Here is a 26,060-nt window from a genome sequence, read left to right on the forward strand (position 1 = left end):
ATCGTAACTTTTTTGCATATGTTTCGTTCATGTGCTCCATGTCTCTCTATATCACTGTCATGGTCTCTTGTATCCCTTTCTCCTGACTCGCAGTCCGAAGAAAGGGTCTCAACCCAAAACGTCACCTATATCTTTTCTCCAGAGATACTGTCTGACCCGCTGAGTTACTCCAGCTTTTTGTGTCTCTCTCCAGCTTTTTGTGTCTACCTCTTCTACTCATTTCACATTATGGATTTCATAAGGAAATGCTGCTGTATTAACAACGCCATGTCCAATTTATGAAGTTGCTTTGAACAAAATATTATTGAAAGAAAGAACAAATAAATTTCCCTTTCCCATGGCCATTGACATACTGGCAAGTAGAAGTACAACTGCCTATAAATTGCCAGTTTGTGTTTAGGTTTATTGTTGTCACATGTACTCAGGTACAACAAAAAGCTTTGATTTGCATGCCATCAATTCAGATCAGATAATACTATCCATAAATACAGGACAATCGTCAATCCCAAGTGCAATAGATACACCGATCAGCCAAAACATTATGACCAGATGAGCCAAAACATTATGACCACCAGTCTAATATGCTGTTGGTCCTCCATGTGCAGCCCCATACGCGGCAGGGTGTGATGTACTGTGTATTGTGACACATTCCTCCCGTGACCACCATTAAAATTTTCTGTGACTTGTACCACAGTAGACCTTCTGTCGGTTCGGACCAGACTGGATAACCTTCGTTGCCCTCGCGCATCGATGAGCCTTGGGCGCCCAACACCCTGTCGCCGGTTTGTGGTTTGTCCCTCCTCGGACCACTGCTGACCGGGAGCACCCCACAAGCCTTGCCGTTTCAGAGATGCTCTGACCCAGTCATCTGGCCATAACAATTTGGCCCTTGTCAAAGTCGCTCAGGTCTTTACTCCTGCTCATTTCTCCTGCATCCAACACATCAACTTCAAGGACTGACGGTTCACTTGCTGCCTAATATATCCCACCCCTTGACAGGTGCCATTGTAACAAGATAATCAATGTTATTCACTTTGCTTGTCACTGGTCATAATGCTTTGGCTTATCGGTGCGGAGCAAAGGGGAAGACACAGAGTTCAGAATAGAGTTCTCAGCATAAGAGCACCCCAGTTCCTTCAACAAAGTCCAATGTCTGCAATGGGATAGAGGTGAATCGGAGAGTACCCAAATTTATGGAAGGAGCATCCAGAAGCCTGATATCAGAGGGAAAGAAGCTGTTCCTGAGTCTGGTGATACTTAATTTTAAGCTTCCGTATCTTTTGTCTGGCAGGAGCATGTGATCCATATCGCTCCATTCCCTGCATATCCACGTGCCTATCCAAACGTCTCTTCTGTACCACTATACCACGGAATGGCAGGCAGTGACTAGTGGGGTACCGCAAGGCTCAGTGCTGGGACCCCAGTTATTTACAGTGTATATTAATGATTTGGACGAGGGAATTGAATGCAACATCTCTAAGTTTGCGGATGACATGAAGCTGGGTGGCAGTGTTAGCTGCGAGGAGGATGCTAGGAGGCTGCAGAGCGACTTGGATAGATTAGGCGAGTGGGCAAATGCATGGCAGATGCAATATAATATGGATAAATGTGAGGTTATCCACTTTGGCGGCAAGAACAGGAAAGCAGAGTATTACCTGAATGGTGAACGATTAGGAGAAGGGGAGATGCAACGTGATCTGGGTGTCATGGTGCACCAGTCATTGAAAGCAAGCGTGCAGGTGCAGCAGGCAGTGAAGAAAGCGAATGGTATGTTGGCATTCATAGCAAGAGGATTTGAGTTTAGGAGCAGGGAGGTTCTGCTGCAGTTGTACAAGGCCTTGGTGAGACCGCACCTGGAGTATTGTGTGCAGTTTTGGTCTCCTAATCTGAGGAAAGACGTTCTTGCCTTAGAGGGAGTACAGAGAAGGTTCACTAGATTGATCCCTGGGATGGCGGGACTTTCATATGAAGAAAGACTGGATAGACTAGGCTTGTACTCGCTGGAATTTAGAAGACTGAGGGGGGATCTTATAGAAACATATAAAATTCTTAAGGGGTTGGAGAGGCTAGATGCGGGAAGATTGTTCCCGATGTTGGGGGAGTCCAGAACCAGGGGTCACAGCTTAAGGATAAGGGGGAAGTCTTTTAGGACCGAGATGAGAAAACATTTCTTCACACAGAGAGTGGTGAGTCTGTGGAATTCTCTGCCACAGAAGGTAGTTGAGGCCAGTTCATTGGCTATATTTAAGAGGGAGTTAGATGTGGCCCTTTTTGCTAAAGGGATCAGGGGGTATGGAGAGAAGGCAGGTACAGGTTACTGAGCTGGATGATCAGCCATGATCATATTGAATGGCGGTGCAAGCTCGAAGGGCCGAATGGCCTACTCCTGCACCTATTTTCTATGTTTCTATGTTTCTTCTATCGTATCTGCCTCCACCATCACCCCTGGCAGTGTGCTCCTGCCACCCAACACTCTCTGTAAAATCCTGCCCTGCGCATATTTAAACTTTGTCCCCGCTTAGCGTAAAGTTATGTCCTTTAGTCTCTGACATCTCCCCTCTGGGAGGAAGGTTCCGACTGTCTACCCTATCTATCCCTTCTCATAATTTTATATACTTCTATCAGATCTCCCATCAGGCTCTGACGCTCCAGAGAAAGCAATCCCTGTTTGTCCAAACTCTCCTTATAGCTAACCTATATACTAAAACTCTTGTTTGTTTGTTTGTTCCTGAACTACAGCCAAAACGGTATGCGATAGCACAATTTTAGGCCCACCTTATTCACCGTCGTCCCTTTGGTGCTAATGGAAGAAGTTTCACTGAAATTGGTGTTATATTTTTAAAGTTATTCACATTTTAAAGTTTAAATCTATCTCCTAGAGAGGAAGGGGGGAGGGAGGGAGGGAGGGAGGGGGTGGAGGGAGATGAGGGAGAGAGGATAAGGGGGGTTGAGGGGGATGGAGTGGGGGGGATGGGGAAGGGGAGAGGGAGAGGGGGAGGGGGGGAGATGGGAGGTGGGGAGAGGGGAGGGGGGATTGGAGAGGGTGCTGCACCAATGCAGGAGAGGTTTGGGCCTAACTTGTCCACTTGGTCTAGTACCTTCTCATCTAGGCAGCAGTCTGGTAAATCACTGTTGCACCCCCTCTTCAATGCCTTCAAATTCTTCCTTTCATGGGGGCAACTAGAACCGTACACTAAACTGCCAGACATTTACGTGGGAAGCCCACGACATAGACGCTTTGATTTTGACAATCAAGGAGACAGTAATACAGATAGACTGGAAGGCTGGAGCGATTGGGCTTGTATACACTGGAATTTAGAAGGATGAGGGGGGATCTTATTGAAACATATAAGATAATTAGGGGATTGGACACATTAGAGGCAGATAACATGTTCCCAATGTTGGGGGAGTCCAGAACAAGGGGCCACAGTTTAAGAATAAGGGGTAGGCCATTTAGAACGGAGATGAGGAAGAACTTTTTCAGTCAGAGGGTGGTGAAGGTGTGGAATTCTCTGCCTCAGAAGGCAGTGGAGGCCAGTTCGTTGGATGCTTTAGTACAGGTGTCTGAGGTTATGGGGAGAAGGCAGGAGAATGGGGTTTGGAGGGAGAGATAGATCAGCCATGATTGAATGGCAGAGTAGAACTGATAGAAACATAGAAACATTGAAAATAGGTGCAGGAGTAGGCCATTCAGCCCTTCGAGCCTGCACCGCCATTCAATATGATCATGGCTGATCATCCAGCTCAGTAACCTGTACCTGCCTTCTCTCCATACCCCCTGATCCCTTTAGCCACAAGGGCCACATCTAACTCCATCTTAAATATAGCCAATGAACTGGCCTCAACTACCTTCTGTGGCAGAGAATTCCACAGATTCACCACTCTCTGTGTGAAAAAAAACTTTCTCATCTCGGTCCTAAAAGACTTCCCCCTTATCCTTAAAATGTGACCCCTTGTTCTGGACTTCCCCAACATCGGGAACAATCTTCCTGCATCTAGCCTGTCCAACCCCTTAAGAATTTTGTAAGTTTCTATAAGATCCCCCCTCAATCTTCTAAATTCCAGCGACCCTCGGACTATCTTTGATCGGACTTTCCTGAATTTACCTTGCATTAAATGTTATTCCCTCATCATGTACCTATGTGCTTTAAACGACCCATTTTATAATCGTGTATAAGTATAAGTATAAAGTATAAGGTACCTTTATTGCCATCCAAAAACATGTTTTTGGACGAAATTACGTAACCCACAGTCAACAATGAGAGGCAATAAAAAAGGAAGCAATAAAACACACAATCACAAAAACCAACATAAAATCAAAGAAACATCCATCACAGTGAGTCTCCTCCAGTCACCTCCTCACTGTGATGGAAGGCCAGAATGTCTTCTCTCTTCTCCTGCCGTCTCTCGGCCGACTGGTTAGCACGCAACAAAAGCTTTTCACGGTACCTCAGGTACACATGACAATAAACCAAACTGAACTGAACTCATTCATCTCGGCAAACTGACAGGTCCTCCATTTAATAGCTCATCTGAAGGGCAGTGCAATAATAATCTAAACTGAAACTGAAGTTTTTTTCTCCAAAAATGAGAGATTTCAGATTTCTGCAAATGGAAAATCTGGGGATGTTCATTCTGAAGCGAACAAGGTAGACAGGAGATTTAATATGTGATGTTCAAGGTCATGGCTGGTTCACAGTGTGGAAAGTTGTTTCTATCCAGGATCAACGAAGAAGCAACATTATAAAGGTGTTGCGGCATCAGGGATGATGCCAGGTTCGGCAGTGACTACACCGACACTCTCAGTCTGGTGAACTCACGTGATATATTTTATTTACTGTGGTCAGAATGTCCAGGACCACATGGGGGGGGGCTGGTTCTCGCCATCAGGGGTCATGTGTGGAGGCGCTGGTGATCTCAGGTTAGTCCTGGCAGCTCAGTCCTGGTCTCGAAAGAGCAGGCGCGGCGATCTCAGGCTTCTCCCTGCAGTTCACCCTTGCCTCTGAGAGGGGGGCACTGGTGGTCTCAGGTTTATCCTCGTGGCTCATCTTTGCGGCTTGAAGAGGCGACGCTGGTGGTCTCTGAATTACCCTGGCGGCTCAGTCGTTCCCTCTGTGCGTGGGCGGTCTCCGGATTACCCTGGCAGCTCAGTTGTTCCCTTTGTGCACGGGCGGTCTCTGGATTACCCTGGCAGCTCAGTCGTTCCTTCTGTGCGCGGGCGGTCTCTGGATTACCCTGGCAGCTCAGTCTTTCCCTCTGTGCACGGGCGGTCTCGGATACCCTGGCAGTTCAGTCGTTCCCTCTGTGCGCGGGCAGTCTCTGGATTACCCTGGCAGCTGTCTTTCCCTCTGTAGGCCAGCGCAGTCCCTCATTGCACAGGGAAATGGCACTGGCATCCCAGACTTGCCCTAGCCACTCAGTTTTAGGCAATAGACAATAGACAATAGGTGCAGGAGTCGGCCATTCGAGCCAGCACCGCCATTCAATGTAATCATGGCTGATCATCCACAATCAGTACCCCGTTCCTGCCCTCTCCCCATAACCCCTGACTCCGCTATCATTAAGAGCTCTATCTAGCTCTCTCTTGAAAGCATCCAGAGAACTGGCGTCCACTGCCTTCTGAGGCAGAGAATTCCACAGTTTTACAACTCTCTGGGTTTTAGCCTCTGGCTGTCTAGGGCTTCTCACAGGCAGTCCGGTCCTGACTACACAATGGCACTAGTGGTCTTGGGTTTTTCCCAGTGGCTCAGTCACCCTCGAACCTCCGACGGGGGAACGCAGCCTGCAGGCAAGCCCCCCACCTTCTCAATCTCTCCACGTCTCCACCTCTCTCCCTTCTCTCCTCTGGCTACAATGCCTGGGTTTTTTTTACAGGAGTGGCCTGATAAGGTTCAGCAGTGCTGGACTAACACCAGCTATTTGAACCCGATTATTACAGGTCGGGACTCTTCTTACCGAAATGCCACCCATCCTTTTTCTCCAGATGTGCTGTCTGACCCACTGAGTTACTCCAGTACTTTGTGTCTATCTTCTGTATAAACCAACATTTGCAGTTCCTTCCGGCACAATAAATGTTACTTACTACTTTTTAAAAAGTGCTGAGACTCTTGGCAAGATAATCCTGTGTCTATAGCTTATCTTAAAAAAATTGCTTTAGAGCGTAAAATCCTGCATACGACAAATCTGTAGGTCAGCCAGTGTTATCCAATGTGTTCCACCTATCCTGATTGACTTCAATTTTGAATCAGGGAGAGCACTATAACAGTGGACACAAAAAGCTGGAGCAACTCAGCGGGACAGGCAGCATCTCCGGAGGGAAGGAACAGGTGATATTTCGGGTCGAGACCCTTCTTCAGATTGAAAGTCGCGGGAAAGGGAGACGAGAGATGCAGACGGTGATGCAGAGAGATAGAGAACAATGAATGAAAGATATGCAAAAAAAGTAACAATAATAAAGGAAACAGGCCATTGTTAGCTGTTTGATGGGTGAAATCAAGAAGCTGGTGTGACTTGGGTGGGGGAGAGGGATTGCCAGGGTTACTTGAAGTCAGTGAATTCAATATTCATACCACTGGGCTGTAAGCTGCCCAGGCGAAATATGAGATGCTGTTCCTCTAATTTGTGTTTAGCCTCACTCTGACAATGGAGGATACCTAGGACAGAAAGGTCAGTGTGGGAATGGGAAGGAGAATTAAAGTGTTTAGCATCCGGGAGATCAGGTAGATCCAGGTGGACTGAGCGAAGGTGTTCAGTCTATATTTGGTAATAGTGGATACAGTTCTTTCAAAATGGGAGACAATCAGACACAATTCCACACTAATCACTGAGCATTATTAGTTCAAGGATCACCAGTTTAATCACAAGATCTAGGAATTGAAGAATCGTAAGTGACCTTTCTAGGAGGGAAGCAAGTTCACAGGCCTTTTGCTTTGCATGCCACTATTCATAATTTGCAAAAAATGACCTATTTACAAAAATTGAAATTGGCTGTCAGCATTTTGACCGATGCTTCCTATATTACAATGGCGAGCACACTTCGGAAGTATTATATTGGTCCCAGAATACTTTGGGATATTCTGATGTCATGAGATGTCCTTTAATAATCAGGATGAGAGGAGATCTTATCGAAACGTATAAGATTATTAAGGGGTTGGATACGTTAGAGGCAGGAAACATGTTCCCAATGTTAGGGGAGTCCAGAACAAGGGGCCACAGTTTAAGAATAAGGGGTAGGCCATTTAGAACTGAGATGAGGAAAAACCTTTTCAGTCAGAGAGTTGTGAATCTGTGGAATTCTCTGCCTCAGAAGGCAGTGGAGGCCAATTCTCTGAATGCATTCAAGAGAGAGCTGGATAGAGCTCTTAAGGATAGCGGAGTGAGGGGGTATGGGGAGAAGGCAGGAACGGGGTACTGATTGAGAGTGATCAGCCATGATCGCATTGAATGGCGGTGCTGGCTCGAAGGGCTGAATGGCCTACTCCTGCACCTATTGTCTATTGTCTATTGTCTATTGTCTAACAAGGAACTCTCTCAGTCACCTCATTCCTATTTTGTTCTGAGAATTTCATCCTGTAAATTTGATGATCTTCCTTGGGACTATTCTCCACACTGCTTGCAGTTTTTAGTAATCAAAACTTAGAACAATATTATAAATGTGGTCTGTTTAGTAAATGATGTTTAGTAAATTATAAATGTTACTGTATGTATTATAACTCCATGGTGATGACATCCATTAAGGACCAAATCTCCAACCATCTCCCTCAACCTCTTTAATCTGTAGATAAGTCTATGCCCACTGAAGTAAACAGAACTTCTCCAAATTAAATGTCACCTGGTTTTGTTTTTCTATTTACAAGCTTTAATTAACATGGTTTCCTTCCTCAGACTCAACTATCGATAACGCCTGTAAATTTAACTAATTCACATTTCACACAGTAATTTCAGGGAATATAAAAGCAGGGGACGGTTTCCATTTAGTTTTCTAGCTCAACATGAAAAGGCGTCAATTGGACAACGGATCTGGAATGAGATGAGACTGGTGATAACTCAGGAATATAGGACCTTTTTGGGGAAGAGAGGTCATGATTTTTTTGTGTACGAAGGAACTGCAGATGCTGGTTTACAACGATGATAGACACAAATTGCTGGGGTAACTCAGCGAGTCAGGTTGTTGGTGATATCAGCCTTTTTTCCAAATTAAATTTAGGGTGGCACAGTGGCATAGCGGTAGGCATGGTGGGAGAGTTGCTGCCTTACAGCACAAGAGACCCAGGTTTGAACCTGACTATCAGTCTGAAGAAGGGTCTCGACCCGAAACGTCACCCATTCCTTCTCTCCTGAGATGCTGCCTGACCTGCTGAGTTATTCCAGCATTGTGTGAATAAATACCTTCGATTTGTACCAGCATCTGCAGGTATTTTCTTATGCTGACTATTGGTGCTGTCTGTACAGAGATTGTACGTTCTCCCTGTGACCACGTGGGTTTCCTCCGGGTGCTCCGGTTTCCTCCCACACTCCAAAGACGTGCAGGTTTGTAGGTTCATTGACTTTGGTAAAATTGTAAATTATCCCTCGCGTGTAGTGCTCGTGTACGGGGAGATTGATGGTCAGACTGGACTCGGTGGGCCGAAGGTTCTGTTTCCGCACTGCATCTCGAAAGCCTAAGGTTTAATTTCAAATACTCTAGCTATCTTAGAAAGATTTGAATATTTTATGTGCAACTATTCCAGTGACGTTGTCTTACTCAATTGTACCTACGATTCCTTTGTCTTGTCTTCTACATGGTACATACTCGTTAAAGCTTTTGCAGTGTGTCCAGTCATGAGGGAATTAGGTAAATACAAAATCAGAAAGAATTCTGCAGTACATTTGAATTGCTCTCAACATATCTTCACCTTAAATGACCTATCCGACAAACAGCTATTAAATTCCCCTGTTAATATTTACCATCTCTGCTTCCACTATCACCCTGGTCACTTTAATCTGTGCATTGTCCAAATGCTCTTGCTATTCCCCCCCCCCCACCCCCCCACCCCCCCCCCCCCCCATCCCACCCATCCCTTTGAAAGTAGTGAAAAATACTTCAAATGCTTCGTTCCTCCCTTGATAATGTGTCATCTTCAGAAACCTTCAAGTGTCTCTTATATTTCAAATTATTTTATACCTGCTTGTTACCGATGTATTTATAGACATGCTTGACATTTCTTTTCACATTCCACGGTGTCCTAATTTAGTTTTTTTTTAAATTGTCCATTTCTGACTCAATCCCTTCACATTTGAGTATGCATTCTTTATCAGAGCACTGTATATTGCAAGGAATATTGGCCCAGAACGTCCTATCAATGGCAAGCCGATGTTGACCTGTGAGAGAAGATCCAAGCTTGCGTTGTGTGGATTTCCCATGCCAAGTTGCTGGAGAGTCTTGACACTTGTTTACTTTAGTTTATTTTAGAGATACTGCGTGGAAACAGGCCCTCCGACCCACCGAGTCCACACCGACCATCGATCCCCGCACATCTACACTATCCTGCAGCAGGGACAATTTATACTTATACCAAGCCAATTAACCTTTGGGGTGTGGGTGGAAACTGAAGTTCTCAGAGAAAACCCACACAGTCACAGGGAGAGTGTACAAAATCCGCACAGACAGCACCCTGGGATCGGGATCAAACCTGGGGCTCTGGTGCTGTAAGCGCTGTAAGGCAGCAACTCTACCACCGCGCCACCATGCCACCCCTCAGAAACAAAGGCTTTCTCCTTGGAAGTTGAGCCACGTTATAGTGACAGGATGAAGCGGAAGGGGGAAATAATAGCAATATAAACGTAGACATCTGGATAAGCTATGGCCACAGCTTAGCTGGCTGTTAAAACATGGTTGACAACTCTAGCATATGGTAGAGGGCTATCAAAACAAGCCCTTCTGTGTCCCATGCAAACCATAGTTTCCCCCCGTTTTAAATCTTTAATTGATGCTGCTTATCTCCCCATTAACAAATACGAGATAAACTCTTACCTCCAAAGTAATTTTTGAGACTGCATTGCTCAATGTTTGAGGAAAAGTCAATTAGCTACGTTAATGAAACTGCTATTCGTTCTTAAAAACACTGCTTTGGGGAGAAATTAAAAGAGAGGGATTAGTTTTACAAAAGGCAATGCACACTCTGTTCCAAATTGTCTTCTGGAGCATTATGTCATCTGTAACAAATGATTTGCATCTCAGGAAGATATAAAGTGGACTAAAGTTTAGGTGGGAGATTACATCAATATATGCGACAAGCAGATGTATTTAAAACCTTAATCTTTCACTCCGTTTTGGCGGCAGAGTGGATCCCCATGCTTATTAAAGGAGACAGACACAAAAAGCTGGAGTAACTCAGCAGATCAGCCAGCATCTCTGGAGAAAAGGAATAGGTAACATTTCAGGTCGAGACCCTCCTTCAGACCGAGAGTCAGGGGAAAGGGAACTGACAGACATGAAATGGTACATCGAACAAATTAATGAAAGATATACGAAAGGACAGATCAAAGTCTTTGCATATCTTTCAAATTTTTGTTTTGTGTACCTTTTCATATCTCTCTGTTCCATCTCCCCTGAGTCTGAAGGAGGGTCTTGAGCGGAAATGTCACCTATTTATTTTCTCCAGAGATGCTGCCCTACCCGCAGAATTACTCCAGGTTTCTGTGTCTATCTTCAGTGGTAGGCTGCTCAATAGTCAACATGGATGTGGTGGGCCAAATGGCCTGTTTCTATGCTGTACAATTCTAGGATTCTATAATGCTCTCCTGTAACGCAGTGCAATGCAGATAATAGATTGAACACCGTCACAAAAAAAAGCCTGCCTGCCTTCCCACCTCACTAGAACTTCCTGGGCATCAGGAATGGGAAAGAATTTGATGGAACCAAGTTGTCCTCAAAATGGTTTGATCGTTAAAATAGGAGGGAGCATGGGACATTTCTGTTACATTGTAAGATATTTCTTAAGCTCACCTCAAGGTATACAAGATTTTCCCATCATTCCATATCCTCAGTAGCTGATTAGGTGTGGTGATCCAATGAGCGTCGGCCATCTTGGAGTTTCTGAAGATGGTGTCTGGTACCCATATGAGGCCCACCATGTTGCTGTTCAGAGTGATGATTTTCATCGTACTGTTGAACTGTAGGCGAGTGTCAATCCAGGTTTGAGCAAAAAAGATGTCGATCGTATACTCCTGCAAAAAGAAAAGACCATACTTGTTGAAGACTTCTGCCATTCAATCATGGCTGATCTATCTCTCCCCTCATAATCCTGTTCTCCTGCCTTCTCCCCATAACCCCTGACACCCAAACTAATCAAGAATTTATCTATCTCTGCTATAAAAATAATCAATTGACTTAGATTCCACAGCCTTTTGTGGCAAAGAATTCCACAGGTTCACCACCCTCTGACCAAAGAAATCCCTCCTAATCTCCTTCCTTAAGGAGCGTCTTTTAATTCGTCTCGTCCTAGACTTTCCCACAAGTGGAAACATCCTCTCCACATCCATAGCCAAGGAGACAAATTCTTGGCCAAGATGCCCCATCTTCACTTGTCCCACCCGTCCATATATGGCCCAACTCCCTCTAAGCTTTCTGATCCATGTACCTGTCCAATAGACAATAGACAATAGGTGCAGGAGGAGGCCATTCGGCCCTTCGAGCCAGCACCGCCATTCAATGTGATCATGGCTGATCATTCTCAATCAGTACCCCGTTCCTGCCTTCTCCCCATACCCCCTGACTCCGCTATCCTTAAGAGCTCTATCTAGCTCTCTCTTGAATGCATTCAGAGATTTGGCCTCCACTGCCTTCTGAGGCAGAGAATTCCACAGATTCACAACTCTCTGACTGAAAAAGTTTTTCCTCATCTCAGTTCTAAATGGCCTACCCCTTATTCTTAAACTGTGGCCCCTTGTTCTGGACTCCTCCAACATTGGGAACATGTTTCCTGCCTCTAACGTGTCCAGCCCCTTAATAATCTTATACGTTTCGATAAGATCTCCTCTCATCCTTCCAAATGTTATTTACAGTAAATGTTTTTTACAGTGTTGTTATAGTGATGTGCTTTGACATTCTATCGGGGAATTTTGGATATTTGCTACTCCTATATTTAGGTTGAATGATCAGTGGGAGACACCCTCTTGAGATTAAGAAACAAGAGATTTGAGTACAAAATCAAGGCCAACAATCTCAAAATGTACTATCAAAGGTGTCATATTAAATGAGGTTCATATGGTGTGTAGAAGGACCCATCCCGTCTTCAAATTCAGATGAGTCTTTCTCTCCCATGTCTTTAGTCAATATTTGCCCAACTTCAAAAGTGTTTGATCATAAAATGCTCTGGCATATGCTGAAGTGAATGGAAGATTTTCCATTCTAATTAAAAATTATAATTTTTTAAAAAATCAATACCGTTATAGTTCATGCACCAATAGACAATAGACACTAGACAATAGGTGCAGGAGAAGGAACAGCACCGCCATTCAATGTGATCATGCCTGATCATCCACAATCAGTACCCTGTTCCTGCCCTCTCCTCATACCCCCTGACTCCGCCATCATTAAGAGCTCTAACTATCCAAACAGGAATGCAAAATAGATTTTATATATAACAACTATAGGACTGTGCGGTGGCACAGGGGTAGAGTTGCTGCCTGACAACGTCGGAGACCCGGGTTCGATCCTGACTACGGGTGCTTGGCTGTACAAAGTTTGTACGTTCTCCCCGTGACCGGTGTAGGTTTTCTCCGTGATCTCCAGTTTCCTCCCACACTCCAAAGACGTACAGGTTTTAGGTTAATTGGCTTGTTATAATTGTAAATTATTATCCCGTGTGTGTGTAGGATAGCGTTTATGTGCGGGGATCGCTGGTCGGTGCAGACTCGGTGGGCTTCAGGGCCTGTTTCTGCGCTGTATCTCTAAACTAAACTAATTTAAAAATTAATTCACAAAATGATCCATCACTGCCAGAGACCATTGTTCATCTCTAATTCTCTTTGAGAAGGTGGTAATGCCCATCGACCTGAGCTGTTGCAGTTTTTCTGGTGAACACACCATTGTCGGGCAGGCTGTTTCAATATATTGAACCAGGGAGTTATGCAGCCTGGAAACAGGACCATTGGCCCAACTTTCCCACACCGACCAACATGTCCCACCTACACTAGTCCCACCTGCCTGCATTTGCCCCATATCCCTCTAAACCTGTCCTATCCATGCACCTGTCTAAATGTTTCTTATACTTTGCGATACTACGTGCCTCAACTACGTCCTCTGGCAGTTCGTTCCATAAACCTACCCCCAATTTGTGTAAAAAGGTTACCCCTCAGATTTGGCATGGTGACGTAGCGGTAAAGCCACTGCCTGACAGCGCCAGAGACCCGGGTTCGATCCTGACTAAGGGTGCTGTTTGTATGGAGTTTGTATGTTCTCCTCATGACCTGTGTGGGTTTTCTCCGAGATCTTCAGTTCCCTCTTAAACTCTAAAGACGTACAGATTTGTAGGTTAATTGGCTTGGTATTAGTGTAAATTAGTGTAAATTGTCCCTAGTGTGTGTAGGATAGTGTTAATGTGCGGGGATCGCTGTCTTCCATGTCATGTCATGTCAAATAATCATGACTAGATTATCGAAGAGTAACTAGAGTAACTCAACGGGTCAGACAGCATCTTTGGAATCGAGACCCTTCCTTCAGACTACACATGACCAGATTATCTATTTTCAGTCATGTTACGTGAGGAGTTATCACTGATCAGGACTCAAAAGTGAATTTAAATAAATTGCGTTTGGCTTATTGTCATGTGTACTAAAGGTACAGTGAAAAGCTTTTTGTTGCGCGCTATCCAGTCAGTGGAAAGACTATACATGATTACAATCGAGCCGTCCACAGTGCATAGATACAGGTTAAAGGGAATAACGTATGATGCAAGATAATAATAATAATAATAATGCATTACATTTATATAGCGCTTTTCATATACTCAAAGACGCTTTGCAGGGATTTAGAGAACATAGGGAAGTGAATAAATAGATAAATAAGTAAACGAACAGAAAAAGGAGACAGAAGGTGAGGTGACGGTCAGTGGTTGAAGGCAGTGCTGAACAGGTGAGACTTCAGTGATGTTTTGAATGTGGTGAGTGTGGAGGAGTCTCTGACGGTTTGGGGTAGTGAGTTCCATAGGGTGGGAGCAGCGATGGAGAAAGCCCTGTCCCCCCAGGATCTGAGTTTGGTCCGGATGTGGGGGGATAGGAAATTGGAAGCAGCAGAGCGGAGGGTGCAGGTGGGAGTGTGCCTGTGGAGGAGGTCGGTCAGGTAGGATGGGGCCAGGTTATGGAGGGCTTTGTAGGTCATGAGGAGGATTTTGTACTGGATTCTCTGGGGGATGGGGAGCCAGTGGAGTTTGTAAAGGACGGGGGTGATATGGTCACGGATCGGGGTGTGGGTGAGTAGACGGGCAGCGGAGTTTTGAATGTATTGAAGTTTACTGATGATTTTTGAGGGTGCGCCATAGAGGAGGCTGTTGCAGTAGTCCAGACGGGAGGTGATGAAGGCGTGGATGAGGGTTTCTGCAGCTGTGGAGGAGAGGGATGGACGGAGACGGGCAATGTTTTTGAGGTGGAAGAACGCTGTCTTTGTGATGTGTTTGATGTGTTTGTCGAAGGAGAGATAAAGTCCAGTAAAGTCCGATTAAAGATAGTCCGAGGGTCTCCAATGATGTCGATGGTAGCTCAGGACCACTCTCTAGTTGCTGACAGGATGGTTCAGTTGCCTGATGATAGCTGGGGCAAAACCATTATTGAGTGTCGTTAGTGATACATTCATGGAGGTAATTGGAGAATATTCAATCTCGATCATGATTTGTAAATGGTGCGGAATCACATATCAGAGCATCGGATTTTCTCCTGTAGGCAATGGATTTGATGCAAGGCCCAGTTATTTTTCTTTCATGACGAGCTCCGTTTATAGATGGTGAGAACTCATCCATGGCACTGCCGATGAATGTCGAGGGTAGATGGCCAGACCTTCTCTGACCCTTGCCCAGAACATACATTACTTACCTCTTACCAATCTCATCTGCTTATTGTTTCGGCCTTCCTGAATGTAGGAATGGACAGTTTCATCTTCTGAGAGGTAACAAAGGGAACTGAACATTGTGCAACCATCGGTGAACTTCTTTCACTTCTGATCTTATGACAGAAGGAACGTCATTGATGAAACTCCTGAAGATGGCTGGACTGATGACACTGCCCTGGGGAACTCTTACGGTGATATTCTGCAACTTGAACGATTGATCTCCACAACTGTCGGCATGGCAAGGCAGCGATAGAGTTGCTGCCTTACAGCGCCAGACACATGCGTTTGATCCTGACTACGGGTGCTGTCTGTGCGGAGTTTGTACGTTCTCCCCGTAATCTGCGTGGGTTTTCTCCGGGCACTTCGGTTTCCTCCCACACTCCAAAGACGTACAGGGTTGCAGGTTAATTAGCTTCGGTAAGTTTTAAAATTGTCCCAAGCGCGTGTAGGATAATGCTAGTGTGCAGGGATCGCTGTTCGGCACGGACTTGGTGGGCCGAAGGGCCTGTTTCTGCGCTGTATCTCTAAACTAAACTAAACTAAACCTTTTTTAAAAATTCAATCAAGTTTGGCTGGCGCTATTTGTTTGCCCGCTTCTCCGTCAGGATAGTTCGTCTGTTTGTTTTTATGTCATGACTGTTTTTGTAAAGCGTATTTGAGCACTTGGAAAATCGCTATATAAAATAAATGTTTATTATTATTATTATTATTATTAAGTTTGTCAGACATAACTTGCCTTGCACAAAGCCATGCTGCCTATCCCTAATCACTCAGAGGGTGGTGGGTGTAATGAACGAGCTACCCGAGGAGGTAGTTGAGGCAGGTACTATAACAGGAATAGGTTGGGTCTTTATTCTTTGGAGCGTAGAAGGTTGAGGGGGGACTTGATAGAGGTTTTTAAAATTTTAAGAGGGACGGACAGAGTTGACGTGGGTAGGCTTTTCCCTTTGAGAGTGGGGAAGATTCCAACAAGGGGACATAGCTTCAGAATTGAGGGACAAAAGTTTAGGGGTAACATGAGGGGTAACTTCTTTACTCAGAGGGTGGTGGCTGTATGGAATGGGCTTCCGGTGGAAGTGGTGGAGGCAGGCTCGATTTTATTATTTAAGAGTAAATTGGATAGGTATATGGATAAGAGGGGATTAGAGGGTTATGGTCTGAGAGCAGGTAGATGAGACTAGGTCAGAGAGAGTGGTCGGCGTGGACTGGTAGGGCCGAACGGGCCTGTTTCCGTGCTGTAGTTGTTATATGGTTATATGGTTATAACAGCAATTAAAAGACACTTGGACAAGCACATGGATAGGATAAAGGTTTGGCTGGATACGGACTAAACCGTGAGCAAATGGGTCTAGGCTTAGATGGGGCATCTTGGTCAGCATGGAAGAGTTGGGCCGGAAGGCCTCTAAACTAAACTAGATGAAACTTTTTCCCCTGATGTCCTTTGGTTTCAGTTCGACATGGTCTCTTTGAAGCCAGGTCATCAAATGCGGCCATTTTATCCCTGGCAATCACTCTTACTTCATCTCTGGAATTCGTTTCTTCCATCGTGTTTAGACCAAGTTTGTAACGAGGCGTGAAGCTCACCAGGACTGGTGAAGATCACCATTACATCGGTGAATTAGATATCGATGAGTAAGTGCCTCTTGATTGCATTGTCAATGACAGCTTCCATCCTTTTAATGATGACTGAGAGCGGATGGAAGGGGCATGAACTAGTTGGATTGATTCTTTCTTGCGTTTCTGCACAGGATTAATGTGGACAATTTCTTGCACGATATTGGGTAAATGCTAATATTAGAACTTAGTACTAGGTGGATTAATTTGCTGAGCAGAATCCGGTAGTACTGCAGCGGAGATATTTAGTTTAGTTTAGAGATGCAGCATGCGGAAAAGATCCTTCAGCCCACCATGTCCATGTGGACCATCAATCACCCGTTCACACTAGTTCTATGTTATCCACTTTCACATCCACTCCTTTCACTTAAAACATAGAAATATAGAAATCTGGTGTAGGCTTAGGCCATTCAGCCCTTCGAGCCAGCACCGCCATTCAATATGATCATGGCTGATCATCCAAAATCAGTACCCCGTTCTTGCTTTCTCCCCGGCTCGGCCGCGAGACGTTTCAGCGCCCGGTGCGATTCGGCCGGGGGGACTTCCATCCCCTTGCGGGGACTGTGCGGGTCGGTCGGGGACGAGCTGTCTGTCCGTGGGCATGGGGAAGAGAGTGGAAGTTTTGTTGCCTCCATCACAGTGAGGGGGTGTTTGGAGTCACTGTGTTGGACGTTTGTGTTGGGGCTATGTGTCTTGTGTTCTTTTTTTTCTATGACTGCGATGTAGTTTCGTTCGGTACTTCGGTACCGAACGACAAATAAAGCTCTGTTATACTGTTATACTGTTATATCCCCATATAACAATCCTCCTGTTCTCTCTACTATCCACCATTTAGACAATAGACAATAGGTGCAGGAGGAGGCCATTCGGCCCTTCGAGCCAATACCGACATTCAATGTGATCGTGGCTGATCATTCTCAATCAGTACCTCGTTCCTGCCTTCTCCCCATACCCCCTGACTCTGCTATCCTTAAGAGCTCTATCTAGCTCTCTCTTGAATGCATTCAGAGAATTGGCCTCCACTGCCTTCTGAGGCAGAGAATTCCACAGATTCACAACTCTCTGACTGAAAAAGTTTTTCCTCATCTCTGTTCTAAATGGCCTACCCCTTATTCTTAAACTGTGGTTTTCTCACTGTTTCAAGTTCTGATTGGATCTTTGACCTAAAATGTCGACTCTGTCGTCTGACTCTGCATCCATGGAGAGTTGAAGAAGGTGGTCTGAAGCCATTTGCCAACACATCAGGGGCAATTTATAGAGGCCAATTAACCTACAAACCTGCACATGTTTGGGACGTGAGAAGATACCAGAGCATCCGGCGGGAACAACGTGATCACAGGGAGAACGTGCAAACTCCACACAGACAGCACCTAAGGTCAGAATTGAACCTGGTCTCCAGCACTGTGGTGTGGCTGCTCTGTCAGCTTTTGCCACATGTGTCACGGTGGCGCAGCGGTAGAGTTGCTGCCTTACAGCGAATGCAACGCCGGAGACTCAGGTTCGATCCTGACTACGGGTGCTGTCTGTATGGAGTTTGTACGTTCTCCCCATGACCTGCGTGGGTTTTCTCCGAGATCTTCGGATTCCTCCCACACTCCAAAGACGTACAGGTTTGTAGGTTAATTGGCTGGGCAAATGTAAAAATTGTTCCTAGTGAGTGTAGGATATGCGGGGATCGCTGGGCGGCACGGACCCAGTGGGCCGAAGGGCCTGTTTCTGCGCTGTATCTCTAAATCTAAAAATCTAAATCTAAATGTTGCCCTAACATTATCCGGTCATTTGCTGTATCCAGTACTCTCATGCTGTCTTGATACCATGACCACAGAATTGAATCAGTTAACAATTTACTTCTGTGCTAATGGAGTCATCGGGGATAGAAACATAGAAACATAGAGGCATAGAAAATAGGTGCAGGAGTAGACCACTCGGCCCTTTGAGCCTGCACCGCCATTCAATATGATCATGGCTGATCATCCAAAATCAGTAACCAGTTCCGGCTTTTTCCCCCTTGTCCCTTGATTCCCTTAGCCCGAAGAGCTAAATCTAACTCTCTCTTGAAAATGGGATGGGATGGTTTGGGAAATTGAGAAGTTTCTGAGCGAAGATGATTGCAAACCCAAAGAATAAAGGATAAAGGTGGCACAGCGGTCGAGCTGCTGCCTGACAGCGCCAGAGACCCGGGTTCAATCCTGACTGCGGGCGCTCTCTGCATGGAGTTTTGTACGTTCTCCCCATGACCTGCGTGGGTTTTCTCCGAGATCTTCGGTTTCCTCCCACACTCCAAAGACGTACAGGTTTGTAGGTTAATTGGCTTGGTATAAGTATAAATTGTCCCCATTGTGTGTAGGATAGTGTTAATATGCGGGTATCACTGGTCGGTGCGGACTCGGTAGACCGAAGGGCCTGTTTCCGCGCTGTATCTCTAAACTAAACTAAACTTGAAAATCACTTCCACGGGGGATATTTTTTATAATATGATAAATCATGATGTAAGAATGATTTTTAAAAAATCTATCCAACTGTGCAAACACTCTGATGTGACTTGATTGTGCCTTGGCTCAGTTGAATTGGATGGTTCCTAAAGGATAATCAAGGGCCTAATCACTGCAAATGCATTTAGTGATAATCAACACTTGATTACAGCATAATATGAGTTACTGCATGTTATAAAATAATGAGCTCCTAAACATCACACATATCAGCCATTTGCCACCACAATGATCAGTGAGTTTGAAAGCAATTAGCTGTATCCATGAAGGCAATGAAATTATTCTCTGACACAATCAGTAATTGCGTCATTTTTTTTCCTTTTGACGATTTGCTCAGATGTCCGATTCAGGGCATTTCACTGAGTTTGACTTTGATAATGACTTCTTACTATGCAGGAGTGAAACTTCATTAAAAAATTGATTCAGTGACCAATTATCAATATTGATACCAATTTTGTAGTTAATTCTCATGTCAAGTATCAATACATGTTCTACAAACAATACCCTGCTATTTCCCTCCCAACCGTAGCAGTACGTTTTTGGGAGCTGGGCTACCTACAGCAAGAAGCTCAAGTTACTGGGTAAATATCTCCATACATAACCTGGAAGACTAAAGTGAACTATTGCCAATGTCCTTCTTCAGTGCAATATCCTTGGCATCAGAGCCTTACTCTTTTAGTCAACTGAGTTTAGCACAGGATAGGCGATTGCTTCGCTCAACACCTGCGCTCGGTCCGCATTGACCTAACTGATCTCCCGGTGGCCGAGCACTTCAACTCCCTCTCCCATTCCCAGTCTGACCTTTCTGTCATGGGTTTCCTCCAGTGCCATAGTGAGGCCCACCGGAAATTGGAGGAACAGCACCTCACATTTCGCCTGGGCAGCTTGCAGCCCAGTAGTATGAACATCGACTTCTCCAACTTTAGATAGTTCCTCTGTCCCTCTCTCCCCCTCCTCCTTCCCAGATCTCCCTCTATCTTTCTGTCTCCACCTATATCCTTCCTTTGTCCCGCCCCCTGACATCAGTCTGAAGAAGGGTCTCAACCCGAAACGTCACCCATTCCTTCTCTCCCGAGATGCTGCCTGACCTGCTGAGTTACTCCAGCATTTTGTGAATAAATACCTTCGATTTGTACCAGCATCTGCAGTTATTTTCTTAGCACAGGATAGGACAGGTTTAGAGGGATATGGACCAAATACGGACAGGTGGGACGAGTGTGGCTGGGACATGTTGGCCGGTGTGGGCCAAGTTGGGCCGAAGGGCCTGTTTCCACACTGTATCACTCTATGACTTTATGACACCAGTCAGCTATTTTAGGCAGAGCCTGACACCATTCTCCCAAAACAGACACTATTTAGTTTAGTTTAGTTTAGTTTAGAAATACAGCGCAGAAACAGCGCCCACCGAGTCCGCACCGACCAGTGATGCCCGCACATTAACACTATCCTACAGGCAGTAGGGACAATTTACACTTATACCAAGCCAATTAACCTGCAAACCTGTACGTCTTTGGAGTGTGGGAGGAAACCAGAGCACCCGGAGAAAACCCATGCGGTCACCGGGAGAACGTGCGAACTCCGTTCAGACAGCGCTCGTAGTCGGGATCGAACCCAGGTCTCTGGCGCCGCAAGTGCTGTAAGCACTGTAAGGCAGCAACTCTACCACTGCGACACTGTGCCACCCGTCATTGAGAACCAGATTGATCCCTGGGATGGCGGGACTTTCACATGAAGAAAGACTGGATAGACTAGGCTTGTACTCGCTGGAATTTAGAAGACTGAGGGGGGATCTTATGGAAACATATAAAATTCTTAAGGGGTTGGAGAGGCTACATGCGGGAAGATTGTTCCCGATGTTGGGGGAGTCCAGAACTAGGGGTCACAGCTTAAGGATAAGGGCGAAGTCTTTTGGGACCGAGATGAGAAAACATTTCTTCACACAGAGAGTGGTGAGTCTGTGGAATTCTCTGCCACAGAATGTAGTTGAGGCCAGTTCATTGGCTATATTTAAGAGGGAGTTAGATGTGGCCCTTGTGGCTAAAGGGATCAGGAGGTATGGAGAGAAGGCAGGTACAGGTTACTGAGCTGGATGATCAGCCATGATCATATTGAATGGCGGTGCAGGCTCGAAGGGCCGAATGGCCTACTCCTGCACCTATTTTCTATGTTTCTAAATAAATGTTATTCCCCACTATTGTTGTGGGAAGAGATTACTAGGCAGGCAGAAAGAAATACTTAAGAGTGTGCTCAAGAGCATACAAGCACACACTGTTGGTGGAAGGGCCAGACAACCTCATGAACTTCCACCTGCCCTAGCCATGTGGCATCACCACCTTTGGAAGAGTCTACATTTCCTACATTGCCCACATGATCCACCCCAGAACCCGTAGCGCAGGAGAAACAGGACAAAGCATGCAGGTGACAGGTTGACAGGAACGAGCGGAGGGGGGGGTTGGTGAGGGAGGGAGGGGGGGGGCGGTGAGTCTTGATGGGCAAATTGTGGAACATAGGCTTGAGACTAAAACCAAAGGTGTGAGACAGAAGGATCGAAGAGTTACGAATTGTGAAGCCAGATAGTGGAACAAAGGTGGAAGGGGAGAGGGTGGAGATAAAATAGCCACAAGTCCAGATGGGACACAGGAGGGGGGGGGGGGGGGGGGGGGGGGGGGGAGAAAGCGTGGGCGGCCATTTTCCCTTCTGCTCCAGTTTTAAAAGTATGACCTGGAAATGTTCGAAGATTATAAATAAGAGACTCCTTTCAAATGTTCTCCTCTCTAGGTGGCAGATGGCAGCTTGGCTCAGGAGATGGATCGTCCATTCCTGGAGATTCTAGGCCAACTTTAACGGGTCGGCCTCATTAGAAGATGGAAAAGGGGCCTTTTTACTGGACTGTTAAAGGACTTTATCTTCACACCATCGCACCGAGAAAATTAAGTGCAGATTCTGACATCAGCAGCTGTTCACAGTTGGACACAAACAAACAATCAGTGTAATTGTGAGTGACCCTTTCAGCTTATTCACAATTATAATTAAGTTCTTTAGAAATTGTGGCACAGGCAAGATGAATTTGCATCATCAGTGGCCCTCTGCACCAACAAATAATATGTAATTTCTGTCAAGTCTATAACAAATTATACTCCAAGGACTGGAAAGTTAATTTAATTCAAGTACGCCATCGAATGTTGGTTAAAGTAATGCCTTCAATGTTCAGAATCATTTTTATGTTTTCCTTGCTACAGTATCGTGGATCCAAAAACTTCACTTAGTGAACCGAAGATAAACCCAGTCTTGTCAATGCTTTAAATCAGACAGATTGCCTTCAAATACATTGGTTAGATAACTGGATTTGAAATCCGTACATTCGAGTTTAAATGCCACCATGGCAATCTGGAGAATATTAACCTAATCAGAAAAATCTAGCACCTATGAGACATTGGTGGTGACGTTTCGGGTCGAGACCCTTCTTCAGACTGATGTCAGGGGAGAGGGAGATACATAGAGTGTAAGGTGTGAAAACAGGACAAAGGGATCCTTTCACCACTGACCCTCAGCTTTAGTTTACGTTTGGATTCCTAGATTACAATTCCGACTAATAACCGAGCCAGCAGCCAGAACGTTAGGATCTCCGAACAATTTTATAATTGATTGTCAGAGTGTTACTGAGTAGAAATGATGGCCATGAAACCACAGGAGCGAGGGGAAACCATTCAGTGGCAGGAGTTTAGGGGGATCTCCGTCGATGTGGCCACCTAGTTTTAGCCACCATCTTGAGCACCATTGTCGAACTCAGCTTCATCGATATGAGAAAGGAGGTCTGGAATACTCATTGCCACCAGACTATATGCAGACTCCAGACACGTGTGGTTGAATCTTAACTACTCCCAAGTGGTCTAGCAAACTACTCAATTCAAGGATGATTAATGATCAATACTCATTAAGAATCAAAGAGTCACACAGCACAGACACAGGCCTTTGGGACCCAACTCGACCACGCCGACTAAGACGGCCCATCTAAGCTACTCCTATTTGCCCACATTTGACCCATATATTTCTATAAACCTTTCCTGTCTGTGTACCTGTCCAGGTGTCTTTTAAATGCCGATGCGGTATCTGTCTCAACTAAAGAAAGACGCAGAAAACTAGAGCAACTCAGCGGGACAAGCAGCATCTCTGGAGAGAAGGAATGGGTGACGTTTTGGGCCGAGACCCTTTAATAATAATAATAATAATAATGCATTACATTTATATAGCGCTTTTCTAAACACTCAAAGACGCTTTACAGGGTTTACTAAAACATAAAAGAAAATAAATAGATAAATAAGTAAACGAACAGAAAAGGAAAAAGAAGGTGAGATGACGGTCAGTGATTGAAGGCAGTGCTGAACAGGTGAGACTTCAGTGATGTTTTGAATGTGGTGAGTGAGGATGAGTCTCTGACGGTTTGGGGTAGTGAGTTCCAGAGTGTGGGAGCAGTGATGGAGAAAGCCCTGTCCCCCCAGGATCTGAGTTTGGTCCGGATGGGGGGGGGGGGGACAGGAGGTTAGCAGCAGCAGAGCGGAGGTTACGGGTTGGAGTGTGTCTGTGGAGGAGGTCAGTCAGGTAGGATGGGGCCAGGTTATGGAGGGCTTTGTAGGTCATGAGGAGGATTTTATACTGGATTCTCTGGGGGATGGGGAGCCAGTGGAGCTTGTAAAGGACGGGGGTGATATGGTCACGGATCTGGGAGTGGGTGAGTAGACGGGCAGCGGAGTTCTGGATGTGTTGGAGTTTGTTGATGATTTTTGAGGGTGAACCATAGAGGAGGCTGTTGCAGTAGTCCAGATGGGAGGTGATGAAGGCGTGGATGAGGGTTTCTGCAGCTGTGGAGGAGAGGGATGGACGGAGACGGGCGATGTTTTTGAGGTGGAAGAAGGCTGTCTTGGTGATGTGTTTGATGTGTTTGTCAAAGGAGAGGGTTTGATCAAAGACGATTCCAAGATTCCGGATGTGAGGGGAGGTGGATACTGGGAAACCATCAATATTGAGGGTGAAGTTGCGGGTGGATTTCTCAGACTATCTCCACTGGCAGCTTGTTTCATATACTTAGTGAGGAAGTTGCCCCTCAGGTTCATACTAACACTTGCCCCTCACACCTTGAGCACAAGCCGGCACTCCCTGATTTACATTATAGGGCACTCATATAAAGTTGCACTGATGTAAACAATTCTTTCAGGCCACTGCTCTATGTCTGAGTTGCATGTCTTGGTTGCATGTCTTGGTAGTCTCGGTAGCTGTAGTACACCACTGCCGTTGCTAGCAGCCATTTTCACAAGCCAGTCAGCTGTTCTCGTGGATGCTCCAACGTGGTCTGCACATGGGAGGTCCCAAGTGGCTTTCCGACTTACATAACACTGACTCATGCGAGGGTCAATAGACAATAGACAATAGACAATAGGTGCAGGAGTAGGCCATTCGGCCCTTCGAGCCAGCACCACCATTCAATGTGATCATGGCTGATCATTCTCAATCAGTACCCCGTTCCTGCCTTCTCCCCATACCCCCTGACTCCGCTATCCTTACGAGCTCTATCTAGCTCTCTCTTGAATGCATTCAGAGAATTGGCCTCCGCTGCCTTCTGAGGCAGTGAATTCCACAGATTTACAACTCTCTGACTGAAAAAGTTTTTCCTCATCTCTGTTCTAAATGGCCTACCCCTTATTCTTAAACTGTGGCCTCTTGTTCTGGACTCCCCCAATATTGGGAACATGTTTCCTGCCTCTAACGTGTCCAACCCCTTAATAATCTTATATGTTTCAATAAGATCCCCTCTCATCCTTCTAAATTCCAGTGTATACAAGCCCAGCCGCTCCAGCCTTTCAACATATGACAGTCCCGCCATTCCGGGAATTAACCTAGTAAACCTACGCTGCACGCCCTCAATAGCAAGAATATGCTTCCTCAAATTTGGAGACCAAAACTCCAGGTGAATACTCCAGGTGCGGTCTCACTAGGGCCCTGTACAACTACAGAAGGACCTCTTCGTCCTATATTCAACTCCTCTTGTTATGAAGGCCAACATTCCATTGGCTTTCTTCACTGCCTGCTGTACCTGTATGCTTCCTTTCAGTGACTGATGCACTAGGACACCAAGATCTCGTTGTACGTCCCCTTTTCCTAACTTGACACCATTCAGATAATAATCTGCCTCACACTTATACCGACATTCTGATCTGTTTGGAAAGCATGCAAAACAAAGCTTTTCACTGTACCTCGGTAAATGTGACAATAATAAACCTACACCTAAACTGCTCTAAGATCAGCCCTCGGCCTCCTGTGCTTCAGGAAACAAAAAGGCCCAGCAGGACGTAACCCTTATGTAAGTCAGGGAGCATCTGTACGGTGTTCAGTTCTGGTCACCCATCTACAGGAAGGCTATCAGTAAGATGGTGCGGCCATGGTGGCGCAGCAGTAGAGTTGCTACCTTACAGCACTTGCAGCACCGGAGACCCGGGTTCAATCCCAACTACGGGCGCTGTCTGTATGGAGTTTGTACGTTCTCCCCGTGACCGCGTGGATTTTCTCCGAGATCCTCCCACACTCCAAAGACGTACAGGTACAGGTATGTAGGTAAATTGGTAAATTGGCTTGGTGTAAATGTAAATTGTCCCTCGTGTGTGTGTAGGATGGATAGTGTTAATATGCAGGGATCGCTGGTCGGCACGGACCCAATGGGCCGAAGGGCCTGATTCCGCACTGTATCTCTAAACTAAACTCTCAACTAAACTCTAAACTAAACTAAAGATGGAAAGGGTGCAGAAAAGATTCACCAGGATGTAACCAGGGCTTGAATGATAAGCGGAGGCTAGATAGGCTGGGCCTTTTTGTTTCCTGAA

At 45.6% G+C, this 26,060-nt stretch overlaps 1 protein-coding gene across 5 annotated transcripts in view; it reads right to left on the reverse strand.

Annotated features, from left to right (window-relative positions):
- Window positions 1-26,060, reverse strand: part of gabrg3 (gamma-aminobutyric acid type A receptor subunit gamma3) — a 474,012-nt gene that overhangs the window by 299,359 nt on the left and 148,593 nt on the right. For all 5 annotated transcript variants that reach the window (XR_013547454.1, XM_078402108.1, XM_078402109.1 and 2 more), the window contains exon 4: window positions 10,988-11,208. Coding sequence is in view for 4 of the 5 variants with exons in the window: in XM_078402108.1 (XP_078258234.1) it covers window positions 10,988-11,208 (221 nt within the window). In the remaining variant the exon portion in view is untranslated. The remainder of the gene's footprint in view (window positions 1-10,987; window positions 11,209-26,060) is intronic.

The sequence above is a fragment of the Rhinoraja longicauda genome, chromosome 7, assembly GCF_053455715.1.
Source record: "Rhinoraja longicauda isolate Sanriku21f chromosome 7, sRhiLon1.1, whole genome shotgun sequence".
Taxonomy (NCBI): Eukaryota; Metazoa; Chordata; class Chondrichthyes; order Rajiformes; family Arhynchobatidae; genus Rhinoraja; species Rhinoraja longicauda.